The sequence below is a fragment of the Lemur catta genome, chromosome 2 (assembly GCF_020740605.2).
Source record: "Lemur catta isolate mLemCat1 chromosome 2, mLemCat1.pri, whole genome shotgun sequence".
NCBI classification, from domain to species: domain Eukaryota; kingdom Metazoa; phylum Chordata; class Mammalia; order Primates; family Lemuridae; genus Lemur; species Lemur catta.
Genome location: NC_059129.1, coordinates 60,344,555 through 60,361,350, shown reverse-complemented (window position 1 = coordinate 60,361,350; position 16,796 = coordinate 60,344,555). Strand labels below are relative to the sequence as shown.

At 42.7% G+C, this 16,796-nt stretch overlaps 1 protein-coding gene across 1 annotated transcript; it reads left to right on the top strand.

The window, feature by feature from the left end:
• Nucleotides 1–2,826: 2,826 nt before the first annotated feature.
• LOC123632095 (transportin-1-like) lies at nucleotides 2,827–16,509 on the top strand. Its single transcript, XM_045542214.1, is given in 7 exon segments — nucleotides 2,827–2,866; nucleotides 4,260–4,384; nucleotides 8,905–8,927; nucleotides 13,638–13,801; nucleotides 13,804–14,630; nucleotides 14,632–14,678; nucleotides 14,680–16,509. Coding segments are annotated over 7 exon segments (2,856 nt in total). The 3' UTR covers nucleotides 16,310–16,509.
• Nucleotides 16,510–16,796: the final 287 nt, after the last annotated feature.

The window sequence follows — 16,796 nt, the reverse complement described above, 5'->3', positions numbered from 1 at the left end:
TTCCACCTCTGAAAGTCAAGCATACTAATACATTCTTGCTTTTCAAATAGCGTGATTTCAGATTTTTAGTTCTGTTTGTGAAGGTACAAGATATAACAGAGTGCAAAACAAAATCTCATGCTGAACCTTCGCTCTCGGCTCTGCCTTCTTCACAAGGGCTTACCATGCACCCAGCGCTGCTAACGAGTGCTGTCTGTTCTTGTTTGTGCTGTAATTTCATCTCCTTTGTTGGACTTTTTTTCATATCAGCCTGGTCTACCTCTTTGTGCTGTTTGCCTCATGTATTATTAAGCTTAAGTTCAATTTTTCTGACATTTTTTAGTTTCTCAACACTGCTTATACTTCTTTAAACAACAGATTTCATCCACGTCCTAGGCAAAACGATACCTGCCAGCTCCAAGATGTCTATGTCCTAATCCCCAGGATTTGTAAATATGTCACCTCACGCGGCACAGGGGACTCTGCAGATGTGATGATGTAGGGAGATTAGTCTGGTGAGCCCAATCTATTCACATGGGTCCTTAAGAGGGGAGAGCCTTTCCCAGCTGCGGTGGGAGAGTTGCGCGTGACTGTGGAAGAATGATCAGAGAGATGCCACGATGGAAGCTTCGAAGGTGGAGGATGGAGGCATGAGCCTTGGAATGTGGGCAGCCTCCAGGAAGTGGAAAAGACAAGGGCTTGCATCTCCCCTAGAGCCTCCAGAAAAGAGACAGCCTTGCTGGCATCTTCATTTGAGACCAGAGAGACTGTGTTGGACTTCTGACCTCCAAAACTGTAAGATGATACATTGGTTGTTTTTTAAGCCACCAACTTTTGGGTAATTTATTGTAACAGTAATAGGAAATTAATGCAATCCCACATTTTCCATTCTTTATATTCATTCAATTATGTTTCCCCTTACAAGTATTCTTGACTCTTAAAGTCTTTTTAAAATCTTAAACTGTTTTCTTTATTTCCCCTGTCTCCTTTCTTGCTCTTTCTAGGAGCTGTGAAGTTGCAGAATTTTGGTTTGCTGGGATGCATCCTGGTGATTGCCTGCGGACCTTGTTTTGCAAATGAGAACAGGAGACTCCAGAGAGGCCAAGGGACCCATCAAGGTCAAAGTCGCACAGTTCCCAGAAAGCGATGGGCACCACACCCCGTCCCCTGACTCACCAACTGCTCCTGTTTTCACTTCCTTCCCCATAAAAAAAGTAGGACTACCCCACTGATTTAAGAAGAATATACTTGTTCTTTCCTCATAAGGCGGTTTAGAAAACACACTGATAGGCCAGGTGCAGTTGCTCACGCCTACAATCCTAGCACTCTGGGAAGCCAAGGCGGGAGGATCTTTCGAGGACAGGAGTTCGAGACCAGCCTGAGCAAGAGTGAGACCCCGTCTCTACTAAAAATAGAAAGAAATTATCTGGACAACTAAAAATATATATAGAAAATATTAGCCGGGCATGGTGGCGCATGCCTGTAGTCCCAGCTACTCGGGAGGCTGAGGCAGAAGGATCACTTGAGCCCAGAAGTTTGAGGTTGCTGTGAGCTAGGCTGACGCCACGGCACTCACTCTAGCCTGGGCAACAAAGTGAGACTCTGTCTCAAAAAAAAAATAATACTGATAGTTGACACTGTATATGGATATCAAGGTTTCCTGGCAAAAATGCCATGGAACTTAGTTTAGGGAGATGCTCCAGGAAAATTTTTTAAAACCTGCGGTTAAAGAAGCTTGGGAAATGCAGCATGTTTATCCCTCCTTTGGAAAGTCATGAGGTACCTAAGCTTAATAAAACTTCTCAGAAGTGCTGGAGTAAAGACGTTCTAACCAGAGTGTGCCTTTTCACATGACACCCGTTAAAATGCAACAAGAAATGCTGGTGCAGATGGTGTCTTGTCTTTGGCCTTTTCATTTGTTGTGTGACAGGTTTAGCGCTGCAGATGGCCTTGGCACGAGCACACTCTGTGGGACCCTTTGAGAACTCTGCAGGTGAGCACTGTCATAGAGCCTAGTAGTTACCATCTATTCTCCCTGTGAACTAAAATTTTAAGACTCACCTTCGCCACCGGCTGACTAAACGGACCGCCTTGAGGCCAAGGGAATATCCTAAAACTAAATTGCCTGCCAAGAGGAAGGAGGTCAGCCATGCCTTATCCTGCCCTCCTCCATTCTTGGGGACATCCTTTGTAACCCATTAACAGGCCTAAGGGTATGCAAGACAAACCTATAGGTCCTCAATTTACACAACAAATACATGTCCAGTCACTTATCTCTGATAAACAACAACTATGTTAAAACATTCCAAGCCTTTAGACAAAGCTTCATGTCTTTAACCAATTACAAGCCAAAGAATCTTTAAGCCCGCCTATAACCTGTAAGCTCCTTCAAGATGGCTCACCTTTTCAGGCCAAACCAATGTATGCCCCCCACGTGTTGATTTATGACTTTACCTGTAACCCCTGTCTCCCTAAAATATATAAAACTAAACTATAACCCACCCATAGCGAGTCCACTTGTTCAAGGCCTCTTGGGCGTGGCTCCGGGTCATGGTCCTCAAATTTGACTCAAAATAAATCTGTTTAAAATTATTTTACAGAGTTTGACTTTTTTTTTTCTGTTGACATCCCTTTCTTCCTCATTAACAGAACGAATTTTATTAAATATTTGGGTCAATGAGTGCCGAGGCTAGGTATGGCCATATATCATATTTCTGGCCAATAAGATGGGAACAGATGTCTATAGAGGGGCTTCCACAAAAGTTCACATGTACATTTCTTCATCTTTGGTCTTCCTGCTTAGAGTACACAGGCAATACATGGAGGTGCAGCAGCCATCTTGTAACCATGAGGACAAAAGCCATTTACCAAGATGGCAGAGCAGAAAGTTAGTAAAAGCCTGGGTCCCTGATGAGGTGAAGTCATCTTGCCAGCCTTGCACAGCTTCTAATCTTCTTGGGAATGTGAAAAAAATAAACTGCTATCCGGTTAAGGTCCAGTAGTCAAGTTTCTATTCCATGAAGCCAAATGTTATTGAAAATAATGTTTTAATATTTATTTCTGAGTAATTTTGCTTTGTGGGTGTTGTCTTGGCTTTTTTTAATGAAAGGCAACTACTGGGTAGGGTAGAAGCAGTTTCCAAAGCAGACCAGTGATAGTATCAAGTCAGTGGTTCTCCTGAGATCCCTGAGTGTAACAAACTATCTTTTCATTAGCAGACATCTCTCGATCTGTTGGCCTTGCCTATAATGAAATAATAATAAACCTATATTTTATTTTATTTATTTGGTTTTTTTTTTTAGAGACAGGGTCTTGCTCTGTCGCCCAGGCAGTGGTGTGATCATAGTTGACTGCAACCTCAGACTCCTGGGCTCAAATGATCTTCCCACCTCCACCTCCCAGATAGCTGGGACTGTGTGCACGTATCACCATGCCTGGCTAATTTTTAAACTTTTTTCTTTTAGAGGCAGGGTCTCTCTATATTGCCCAACCTGGTCTCAAACTCCTGGCCTCAAGTGATCCCCCCACCTCAGCCTCCCAAAGTGCTAGGATTACAGGCATGAGCCACCACACTCAGCCAAAACCTATTGTTTTAAAACAGAGACCATCCAAGTAGCCCTGTGGAGAAGCCCATAAGAAGAGGAACAGAGGCCTCCCACCTCCAGCTCCAGCTGCTGCACCTCTGCCATCTTGGTAAATGGCTCTTGTCCTCATGGTTACAAGATGGCTGCTGCACCTCCGGCTCCACCTGGCCAGTGCCTGAGCCACCTTGGGAGCAGGTCCCCCACCCCAGTTAGGTCTTCAGAGGATGGCAGCCCCAGCTGACACCTATTTGCAATCCCACGGGAGGAGAGTATCTAAGCCTGCCCATTCAAGCTGCTCCCAAATTTGCAACCCACGAGAGCTGAGAGAGAATATAGGCTTTTGTTACTTTAAGCCACTGCATTTTGAAGTAACTTCTTGTTCCTCCGCAACAACTTGTAAGTAGAGGAACTGACTCCTCCACTAACCCCATTTAATTTTAAGTCATCTTGCTGTTTAATTTCAAATGGGGTTTCCTCATTGCCTCTCCAGTTTGCCAGCATGAGCGAAATCAAGATGCTTCTGACTCAAACAGTAAGAAAAAAGCGTTGTAATCGCACAGAATTCAAGAAGGTAGAGGGGTTCCAGGGTGGATAAACAAAGCGCTCAGCTGTAGCACCCAGGACCCAGGTAATAGCCATTTCTGCGCTCAGCTGGGCCCACTCAGCCCGTCAGCTTGTTGTTCTCTTTTTCAAAAGTTGGCAGCAGCGTTCTGGGCAACTCAGACAGACGCAGCAGCATGAGTTTTCTCCTGAAGCCCCTGAGCGGACTGACACTCAGTGCCCAGAATGGCGTTCCGCGGCCACACCTAAACCAGTCCCTGGTGAGTAGACTGGGCGCACAGTGACTACCAGGGCTCTCCCCTGGGGCTGAGGCTTGAGTGTTCTTCACTTGGTCACGTGGCGGGGGGCACCCTTGAACAAAATCCAGGTTCTGGCAATAAGAAAAATATATGCAGAAGGGTTAGGGTGGTAAATGACTTAGGTACACTATGGTGCTTCTGTAAGAACCATCAAGGAGCCAGCTGTACTAGCGAGAAGGGAAAGAAAGATACAGAGGTGTGGGGGGGAAGATGTGGGGGAAGCTGGAGTCGGGGGCAGGTGGGTTGAGGCCGGTTGAAGGGCCTTGGGCTCCACACGCAGAACAAATAACCTGAATGAGTCCTTGCCTAGAACCGCAGTTCACTCACCCCACCGTCCCCATCCCCCAAGGATGGGTTACAGAACTGCTAGCACATCTGACTGCTCTTCCCCTTTAGCATTTTGGGTCAGGGTGACAGGACCCAGCTGCCTCCCAAATCCCCCAATCTATGAACCCAGAACAGGCTGTGGACAAATCAGTCAGCTGTCAGCTGCTGGTTGGAATTCATCTGTGTTCCCCAGGGTGAGAGGAGGCAAGAGATACGCATAACCGCCTCCTCTATTTAGATAAGGGAGGGCTATTTGTTTAAATGGTAATTGGTGTCACCAGAAACACTTGGCTTGCCTTTATCTGGATATGGAAAGATCTAACACAGATAGTCAGAGCCGTAGGGCATTACAAGTCCAAGGCCTTTATTTTGTAGATGAGGAAAATCAAGTTCAAGTTGAAGTGACTTGGCCAGGGCCACAAAGGCAAAACTGGGACTAAGTCTTAAGACTCTTGCTTCAGTGCTCTTCCTTACTACACCTTGTGGAAAAAGATTTCATACCAAAATCTATGCCAGCTCTATATCCTTGTTTTTCTAAAACAGAATTGCTTTAGGTAAAGTGTTCTAACAGTTCCTTATGTTCATCTGAAATTACTAATTATGCTTGATATTGAGACATTTATTTTTAATGTTGTCTAATTAGACTTTCAAGCTCCACCCTTAAAACTTTTTATCTGATGTTTACCAAAATTGGCCAAGTTTCCAGCTAACATTTTCAATCACCTTTGTCACTTTCTGATAAACTACATGGAAAATTATCAAGAGTGATTCCTTTCCAGGTGATGGCAGAAATTCAGGACTTCAACTTTCCAATTCAAGAGTTCATTGGATTCCTTACTTCAAAGGGAGTATAATAAGCTCCCTGAGATGATCTTTCTGAAATAACTCTTTTCTCTCTACCAGCTGACTAGCAAAACTGACTTTGTACTTGACACAGATCCACATGACTAGGTACAATAGGAATATCCTTGAAGTTTTGCCTTCTTAAATGCTTTTCATTCTTGGTTTCTTGGTTTGTTTGAAGAGACCAGAAGGGATCCTCGTATGCCAATGAAGTGAGTCACTATCACCAAATCACCATTTTCTACAGCTTTCCCTTCCAAGAGCCATTATAACTTTGGAAATGTGAAATTTATCTTAAAGGGCTTTAATAAAGGCTAAATCTGGGCCGGGCATTGTGGCTCACATCTGTAATCCTAGCACTCAGGGAGGCCGAGGCAGAAAGATCACTTGCGGTCAGGAGTTTGAGACCAGCCTCAGCAAGAGTGAGACCTCATCAATACTAAAAATAGAAAGAAATTAGCTGGGTAACTAAAAAAAAAAAGAAAAAAAATTAGCTGGGTGTGGTGGCTTAAGTCTGTAGTCCCAGCTACTCGGGAGGCTGAGGCAGGAGGATCCCTTGAGCCCAGGAGTTTGAGGTTGCTGTGAGCTAGGCTGACACCACGGCACTCTAGCCTGGGCAACAGAGTGAGACTCTGTCTCAAAAAAAAAAAAAAAAAAAAGGCTAAATCTGGTAAGGTGGCTCTTGGGGCAGGGGGTGTGTTGGGGGTGGACAGGGTGAAGGAAGGAGATAAATTTGGGTGTTGTGATGGTAGCAATTAGAACAGAAAAGGGATGTTCAGCCTATATCCACAATAAATGTCATCTTTATTATTTCTAGTGAGTCACATTATTTTTATGCCTGGGAAAATAATTTAAAGCATTCATAGGTTAAATGAATGATTCACAGCAGATAATCGGAATCCAGATTGGCAGTCCTTTTAGCAACTATCCCTCACTCATTTTCAGGTTGCCAAATCACTATCAAGAAAGTAGTCTTAGTCAAGCGAAGGATGTAAGATTTATTAGTCTCACCCACTTTGGCATACAAGTGAATGAGCTAATGTGGACTGAAAACAAGATTAGAAACAAACTCCAATTAAACAATTCATCAAATGTACATTAAACACTGGCTATGTGACAGGTTTTGTGCTGGGATAAAAGAAACAGTAAACAGGGAAAGATGAAGTATTTCCACACACTATAATACAATGGCAAGGGCATGGACAGCTTGCGTGGGAACACACTGGCCAGGTATGGCTCCTGCTTGAGCAAGGAGGTAGTCAGGGAGGGTTTTCAGGAGGTGGTGACGTCTGAACTAAATGTAGGACAGGTCAGAGTTGGCAGACATGGATGTAGGGGGAGCTGGAAAGACGAAGGCTTGGAGGTGTGAGGAGAGATTGCTCACATTCAAGGACCTCAAAACCAACATGGTGGAGGAGTCAGTGGGGAGGAAGGGGGTGAGGAGACACATGGGGCAGATGGCGCAGGGCCAGCTCATGCAGGGCTGGGTTGGCTTTGCCAGGAGATCCGACTAAACCCTGAGAGCTGAGGGAGCTACAGGAGAAATCATTTCAAGCAGATCAGATTTATTTTGGGTTTACCGAAGGAGTGAGGAGGCTGATATTTGTGTGTGTGTTTACTCTTGTTTAGACAAGGCTTAAACTTAACTAAAGCAACTATTCAAGGTACTTAAGATGGCAAGAGCCGATGCATTCTGTCCTACGCTATTGCAACATCCTCTTCATTCACATAGTGCATTGGGTCGAGTGTGTGCTCAACCAGTATTTCCTTCTTCTTCAACATAATAGCAGAGGTGGGCCAGAGCAAATAAAAGACACAGTAGACTTCAATGACCTTCTTTATATGTCTCAAGCTCTCACCCACTGATGTTTCATCTGAGTTTTTCACACTGGCTTCCTCAGACTTTTTTTTTAAGGTCTTAACAACCATTGGGTCAACATGTGACCTTAGAAACTGTACACAAGTTACCTTTTTCAGACCATGTGGTCATGGGAGAGAAATCTTCCCCCCTCCACTCTACCGATCTGTGCTTCTGCCTCAAGTCATTTGTATTTCAGAGTTTAAAACTGTGTTCTTTAGATCTGAGCTGCCAATTTTTATCTGCCTGAGCCGTACCAAAGAAACTGAGAAATTCCTTCTGTGGCTTGGCTACTTGGAAATTTGGGAAGAATGAATAGTAAGATTCCCTGTCAGATTCAGATTTTATTTAAAATCTGCTTCAGAGAACTAAAGAATATGATATGCTTGGCCGGGCGCAGTGGCTCTCGCCTGTAATCCTAGCACTCCGGGAGGCTGAGGCAGGAGGATCGCTCCAGCCCAGGAGTTTGAGGTTGCTGTGAGCTAGGCTGACGCCACGGCACTCACTCTAGCCCGGGCAACAGAGTGAGACTCTGTCTCAAAAAAAAAACGAAAGAAATGCTTATTTAAAATTTTATCCATTACCATCTCAAGGGCCATCATAATCAGATTTGGTACAATGTTGAAACACATCACCCAATCGCATTTAATCTCAAACCTCTTTGCTGGCTCCTTTACTGGTCACCATAGTCACATCTTTTTATTTTTTATTATTTATTTATTTATTTTTGAGACAGAGTCTTACTCTTTTGCCCCGGCTAGAGTGCCGTGGCATCAGCCTAGCTCACAGCAACCTCCAACTCCTGGGCTCAAGCAATCCTCCTGCCTCAACCTCCCAAGTAGCCGGGACTACAGGCATGCGCCACCATGCCCGGCTAATTTTTTCTATATATTTTTAGTTGTCCAGCTAATTTCTTTCTATTTTTTTAGTAGAGACGGGGTCTCGCTCTTGCTCAGGCTGGTCTCGAGCTCCTGAGCTCAAACAATCCACCTGCCTCGGCCTCCCAGAGTGCTAGGATTACAGGCATGAGCCACCACGCCCGGCCTTGTCACATCTTTTTAAAACAGAAATAATACATTCAATCAGATAAATATACATTAGGAACAATTCTTTACTCCCATGGAACATGTTCTATTGTTTTAGATACAAATATTCCCCAAATAGAACTATTTGTATTTTTCTCTTGATTTGTCTGAAAGATACTCACAGGTATTGAACTCAGTGAAGGAAAATTTTAATTTTCTCTTTGTGATTTTTTTGTTTGTTTGTTTTAAAGATCAGTCAAGGGTAATTTAGCAAGAACAAACCACGGAATGAAGTTACATTTTAAAAAGTATTTTGTTGATTTATACATCAGCAGTGACTTCATCCACCTATTCTGTGAAAGACCACAAAAGTTTTAAATAAACTCCCCAAATGCTGAGCTGTGTCTTCCCTCATCCTTTTACCCCAGCCTCTGAATTTTAATGACATCAGGTGAGTAATGCTATCATCTGTTTAGATGTCTAATGAGGTCACCCTTTATAGGCACCAGAAGAGTGAAACTGGACTTTAAACATTATTTAGGGTTTCTCTAAATATTTGGGTGTGCTACTGACTCCCAAACGAGCCTGGAGATTGATGGAGATAATTTTAATGGGGTTAGGGGGCTGGGAGGGAGGAGAAGGTGGGTAGGGGAGGAGGAGGAAGATTGAAAATGGTTTTTTAAAAATCCTGGTCTCTATCTGGAGTTCTTTCTGAGCGCTCAACTCCCCAGGAGCAACTGGAGGAGAAACATGGGTTAAACTTAAGGGGCACCCTAGGAGTTAAGCCTTCAGGGTATAGGGTGAAAGCAAGTAGGAATTCTAAAAATAATGCCTTCTCCTTCAAAACTGAAGCAGTCTGCAAGAAGCAGAATTGAAGAGCTTATTAGCTTGACTCCTTTGCCCTCTGCAGCTGATGTTCCCACTTTAAAACCTGGCACAATCCTAAAATGGGAGTCAGCTCTGCAAAGATAAAAAGAATTGAGGACACCAAAGAACTTTTATCAGGTGAGTTAGGCGGCACAAAACTAAGTTGCAATTGCACGTTGTGTTAGGGGCAGCTCCAAGCTCTGCATTCTTGTTGCTATGCACAAAGGGAACCCAAAAGGAAGCTGTCAGACAAGAGTGTTGTTGTCAACCTTCCTCTTGTTAACCTCTCTGTCATTTTGTGGTATCAGTTGCTTTGGGAGGAACAAGGCGAAAGGGAAGGTTGCCAAGGCATTCGACCGTGTGTACACATCAATTTCGTTTTCTGTGTCCTTGATCCAAAAGAGGCCTTTGCTACCAATCCCATTTCCTCCTAAGAAGCTTGCCACGCAGTCCCATAACAAACCTTTTCAGCAACAAACCTCTTCAACAAACCCTGCAAATTGTTTTGATTCATATTTCTAACCCCATGACTGGTGTTAAATGATAAATCCCTTCTTCTTTTTCTCTTCTCCTTTCCTAGTCTTTCTGCTCTCAAACAGTTTTGAGCCCTGTACTAGATACTAGAGACACAAAGAAGACCAGAACATTCTCTGCCCTCGAATTATTCTCAGTCTAATGAAGGAGACAGAAACTGGGGTCTGAAAACTCTGAGCGTAAAGCCATTTGTAACAGAGTTCCAGCTCATATTGCAAGGGGAACTTACGTCTCCTGACTCACACTGGGCCCCTGTACTCGACACCACAGACGGAACATGTGCTGTCTGTAAGTGGGTGAAGTCCATTAATAACTAGATTCATCATTTCAGAAAAGGCTATTCGTGCCAAGATAGCAGAATTTCAAGTACTAACAACTCATCTCCCCCCTGAACCTCCTTTTTTAAAGAAAGACCTTATCTGAATGAATTTGTGCACCCACCACTAGGGAGGTAGCCCAAGAACTCAGGCCTGTCTTACTGAGTGGTTTGGAGCACACACAAGGACACCCCTTCCTTCTTCACGGGGCTGCCTCCTGGCACTGTCACTAGCAGTGTGAATTTGGGCAAGATTCTTAAATTTTCCGAGCCTCAGGTCTCACATCTGTGATGTAAGGCTAATACTTCCTTCCTCATGGCATTGTGACGTTAAAAATGAGATCTGGGGATACGGTGTGGGTGTAATAAATAGAAGCAATTGTTATTAACATGGACACTGTCTACCATCTCTTCTTATTTCAAGCCCCCTTCCTGAGGAAGAGGGAGAGAGAAGGCCTGGCTAGCAAGGGTGGCTCTCTGGAGGGTGGCAGGGCTTGCAGGTGTTGTGGCTGGTGATGCGGTAGAAGCAGAGGTTCAGATCTTCCAGGAAATTCTTCCATTTTGATACAACATAGTGTCCTGCTGCAGCTGGGCATTTTTCTTTCTTTCTTTCTTTTTTTTTTTTTAAAAGATGAAGTCTCAGCCGGGCATGGTGGCTCATGCCTGTAATCCTAGCACTCTGGGAGGCTGAAGCGGGAGGATCGCTTGAGGTCAGGAATTCGAGACCAGCTCTGAGCAAGAGTGAGAGCCCGTCTCTACTAAAAAATAGAAAGAAATTAACTGGACAACTAAAAATATATAGGAAAAAAATTAGCCGGGCATGGTGGCGCATGCCGGTAGTCCCAGCTACTTGGGAGACTGAGACAGGAGGATCGCTTGAGCCCAGGAGTTTGAGGTTGCTGCGAGATAGGCTGATGCCACAGCACTCTAGCCCAGGCAACAGAGTGAGACTCTGTCTCCAAAAAAAAAAAAAAAAAGTCTCTACCTATCCATTTTTTGTTTATAATTGTGGTAAAATACACACGAAATAAATGTGCCATTTTTAAGTGTGCAGTTGGATAGTGTTAAGTATTCACATCGTTGTGCAGCTAATCTTCTGAACTTTTTCATCTCACAAAACTGAAACTCTACATTCAATCACTCTAAATTTCTCATATAAGTGAAATCATACAGTACTCATCTTTTGTCTCCCATCCAAGTACTAACCAGGCCCAACCCTACTTACCTTCTGAGATCACATGAGATTGGGCTTGTTCAGGGTGGTATGGCCATAGATGTATACTGGTCTTTTGTGACTGGCTTATTTCACTTAGCACAATGTCCTCAAGGTTCATTAATGTCATTGCATGTGACAGGATTTCCTTCCTTGTTAAGATTAAGTAATATTCAGAAGTAGCTATATTTTTTAACTATTTTTAAAATTTTATTTATTTTATTTATTTTTTATTTCAGCATATTATGGGGGTACAAACGTTTAGGTTACGTATATTGCCCTTGCCCCCTGAGTCAGAGCTTGAAGCATATCCATCCCCCAGACAGTGCTCATTGCACTCGCTGTATGTGTATATACCCATGCCCTCCTCCCCCCTCACATCTACTCGACCCCCGATGAATGTTACTACTGTACGTGCACTTAGGTGTTGATCAGTTAAAACCAATTGATGGTGGGTACATGTGGTGCTTATTTTTCAATTCTTGTGGTACTTCACTTAGTAGAATGGGTTCCAGCTCTATCCAGAATAATACAAGAGGTGCTATATCACCATTGTTTTTTGAGACTGAGTAGAACTCCATGGTCTACATATACCACATTTTATTAATCCACTCATGTATTGATGGGCACTTGGGTTGTTTCCACATCTTTGTAATTGTGAATTGTGCTGCTATAAACATTCGAGTGTAGATGTATTTTTTATAGAATGTCTTTTGTTCTTTTGGGTAGATGCCCAGTAATGGGATTGCTGGATCAAATGGTAGTTCTACTTGTATCCCTTTGCGGTATCTCCATAATGCTTTCCACAGAGGTTGTACTAGTTTGCAGTCCCACCAGCAGTATATGAGTGTTCCTGTCTCTCCACATCCATGCCAACATTTATTGTTTTGGGACTTTTTGATAAAGGCTATTCTCAAATTGTGAAATTAAGGGCATCTATTCTAAAAAGACCTAAGAATGGCAATGCCTAGAAATATTGAACTTATCTACCCATCCATACTAGGTAGCATCATTCTTGAGTATGACCACTAACATTTGTATTACCTTCTTTAATCCACTCAAGGACCCTAAACTGTGACAAAATTGATCTGTATTTGCCAGCAAAGTCCTTGGAGATGAGTGGTAACCTACGCTCAGGACAAATTGCACAATTTGCAGAGCTGAGTACAAAATGAAAACGCAGGTCCCCGTGCAACTGCACAGATTGTATGTCCCAGAAGCTGGCACTGCCTGTACTAAAAGTGCTTCCCCAGAAAAATACTGCCTTGTAATTTCTGCCTATGTCTGAAACCCTGATTTTTTTTTAACCATTAAGCTGAATATCCTTGAAATTTATCAAAGTGGTACCCTAATACTGCCCTATTAGGAAATCCCTGTTGAGGGCTTGTTCTTGTGAGTTTTATCTTACCTAAAGGGAGTTGAAATAGCACAGGATTGGTGCCTATGCCCTAGCTCAGAGGGAGCCTGGGAGAATTCCATAAACATTTTCTGGTTTGCTTAGATTTTTTATTATGGTTGGCAGCTAAATTTATCAAGTGCCTTTTACTTATCTATTCATATGATTAATGGGTTTTCTCCTTTAATCTAATGATGTAATGCATTTTAATAAAGGATTTCCTGATATATACGTCTTTGCATTCCAAAGTTATACTTTAAATGGTCATATGGTATTAATTTTTTGGTATTATACTGTATTTATTACATAAAACTTAGGATTCTTTTATTTATATTTGTAAGTACGATTGGTCTACAGTTTCTTTTCTGGTTCTCTAGCAGGTTTTACTATTAATTATGTTACTTTATAAGATGAATTAGGGGCACTTTTTTCTGTGACCTGGAACAGTTTGGATAATATTGGAATTTTCTATTCTTTAAAGGGTTTTAAAGTTTTTTACATGGTAGATCTCTAAATACCTTTTCAGTCTCTTTAATGGTAATTAGTTATTTTATGTGTCTCCTTGGGACAACATTTGAAACTTACATTTTTCATAGCGGTAATTTCCTTTAGGTTTTCTCATTTCTTTCCATGAGATTGAATGTTATAGTTGCTTATAATTTCTTTAATCACTTCAGGGTCTGTGATTATATGTATCTCCTTTTTATCCTACTTCCGTATTTTTACTTCTTTCTCTCCTTTAAAAAAAAATTAGAGCAGTAGATGTTGGCAGCTGGGCTGCTAGGAGCAGTTCCTCCGGCTTTCACTGTCTGATACTTCCTTCGGGCCACCCCAGGGAGCAAACCAAGGTGGAGTATGAGTGGAAACCTGACAAGCAAGGACTTCAGCAAATCCTGCAGCTGTTGAAGGAGTCCCAGTCCCCAAACACCACCATCCAGAGAACCGTGCAGCAAAAACTGGAACAACTCAATCAATATCCAGATTTTAACAACGACTTGATTTTACAAAATTAAAATCCGAAGATGAACCTATGAGATCATTGAATGGTCTCATCTTGAAGAATAATGTGAAAGCACATTTTCAGAACTTCCCAAATGGTGTAACAGACTTTATTAAAAGTGAATGTTTAAGTAATATTGGTGACTCCTCTCCTCTGGTTAGAGCCAAGGTTTATATTTTGATTACAACCATAGCCTCCAAGGGAGAATTGCAGAATTGGCCTGACCTCTTACCAAAACTCTGCAGCCTGTTGGATTCTGAAGATTACAACACCTGTGAGGGAGCATTTGCTGCCCTTCAGAAGATATGTGAAGATTCTGCTGAGATTTTAGATAGTGATGTTTTAGATCATCCTCTCAACATCATGATTCCCAAATTTTTGCAGTTCTTCAAGCACAGTAGTCCAAAAATAAGGTCTCATGCTATTGCATGTGTCAATCAGTTTATCATCAGCAGGACTCAAGCTCTGATGTTGCACATTGATTCTTTTATTGAGAATCTGTTTGCACTGGCTGGTGAGGAAGAACCAGAGGTACGGAAAAATGTTTACAGGGCGTTTGTGATGTTGCTTGAAGCTCAAATGAATCTCCTGCTTCCTCACATGCACAATATAGTTGAGTACCTGCTACAGAGGACTCAAGATCAAGATGAAAATGTGGCTTTAGAAGCCTGTGAATTTTGGCTAACTTTAGCTGAGCAACAAATATGCAAAGATGTACTTGTAAGACATCTTCCTAAGTTAATTCCTGTGTTAGTGAATGGCATGAAGTACTCAGATATAGATATTATCCTGCTTAAGGGTGATGTTGAGGAAGATGAAACAATTCCTTGATAGTGAACAGGATCTAAGGCCACGTTTTCACCGATCAAGGACAGTGGCAGCAGCATGGTGAAGATGAAGAGGAAGAAGATGATGATGATGAAATGGATGATGACGATACAATTTCTGACTGGGATCTAAGAAAATGTTCCGCTGCTGCCCTAGATGTTTTTGCAAATGTATATCGTGATGAGCTACTGCCACATATTTTACCCCTTTTGAAAGAATTACTTTTTCATTGTGAATGGGCTGTTAAAGAATCAGGCATCTTGGCATTAGGAGCAATTGCTGCAGGTGGCATGCAAGGCGTGATTCCATACCAGCCCGAGCTCATTCCTCACCTTATTCGGTGCCTCTGTAATAAAAAGGCTCTTGTGCGCTCCATAATGTGCTGGGCTTTTAGCTGCTATGCACACTGGGTAGTCAGCCAGCCACCACACACGCATCTGAAGCCATTAATGACGGAACTGCTAAAGCGCATGCTGGATAGCAACAAGAGAGTACAAGAAGCTACCTGCGGTGCCTTTACTACCCTAGAAGAGGATGCCTGTGCAGAACTCGTTCCTTACCTTGCTTATAGACTTGATACCCTGGTCTTCGCGTTTAGTAAATACCCACATAAGAACCTGCTCATTCTCTATGAAGCCATAGGAACATTAGCAAATTCAGTAGGACGTCATTTAAACAAGCCAGAATATATTCAGATGCTAATGCCTCCACTGATCCAGAAATGGAATATGTTAAAGGATGAAGATGAAGATCTCTTCCCTTTACTTGAGTGCCTGTCTTTGGTTGCCACAGCCCTGCAGTCTGGCTTGCTTTCGTACTGTGAACCTGTGTATTAGCGTTGTGTAAACCTAGTGCAGACGACTCTTGCACAAGCCATGCTGAACAATGCTCAACCTGATCAACACGAGGCTCCAGATAAAGATTTTATGATAGTGGCTCTTGACTTACTGAGTGGCCTGGCTGCAGGACTTGAAGGCAACATGGAACAACTGGTAGCCCGAAGTAACATCCTAACACTAATGTATCAGTGCATGCAGGATAAAATGCCAGAAGTTCGACAGAGTTCTTTTGCCCTGTTAGGTGGCCTGACGAAAGCTTGCTTTCAGCACGTTAAGCCTTGTATAGCTGATTTCATGCCAATAGTGGGAACCAACCTAAATCCAGAGTTCATTTCAGTCTGCAACCATGTCACTTGGGCAGTTGGAGAAATCTCCATTCAAACGGGTATAGAGACGCAGCCTTATATTCCTGTGGTGTTGCACCAGCTTGTAGAAATCATTAACAGACCCAACACACCGAAGACATTGTTAGATAATACAGCAATAGCAATTGGTCGTCTTGGTTACGTTTGTCCTCAAGAGGTGGCCCCCATGCTACAGCAGTTTATAAGACCTTGGTGCACCTCTCTGAGAAACATAAGGGACAATGAGGAAAAGGATTCCGCATTCCGTGGTATTTGTACCACGATCAGTGTGAATCCCAGTGGCATAATCCAAGATTTTATATTTTTTTGTGATGCAGTTGCATCATGGATTAACCCAAAAGATGATCTCAGAGACATGTTCTATAAGAGCCTTCATGGATTTAAAAATCAAGTTGGGGATGAAAATTGGAGGCATTTCTCCGACCAGTTTCCTCTTCTGTTAAAAGAATGTCTTGCAGCTTTTTATGGTGTTTAATCTAATACACTTAAGCTGCAGTCCCAAAATTAGGGGTCTTTCGGTCTTGGAGACTATGAGGGAGGCTCTGCACCCAGGGAAAATGTTGCCCTTTTCAGGGGGGAAGGGTAAACCAGTAGGGAATACAGTACAATCCCAACCCTACTGGGAGGGGCGGGAGGGAGGTGTTGCCGTCACTGCATTAAGTCGATGTTGGGAAATGTTTTAACATCTAGAGCTTTTGTGGGTGGAAATCTGTCTCTAATTACAACTTTGTACTGGATGTGAAGAAGCAAAAAAAAAATCTGTTTAGTCGGCTCGCAAAACAGTACATTCTGGAATATGGGGAACTGTACCCAAACAGGAACCATATAAATGATGCATAGGGATAAGAAAGAGGAAAAATTCCTTAGTGCACAATAAGGAAAACCTAAGGGGGTTACAAACAGTAAAGAAGGGTTTTTTTTAATTTAAAGATTTTTATGTAAATTTTCCCACATGATGGGGC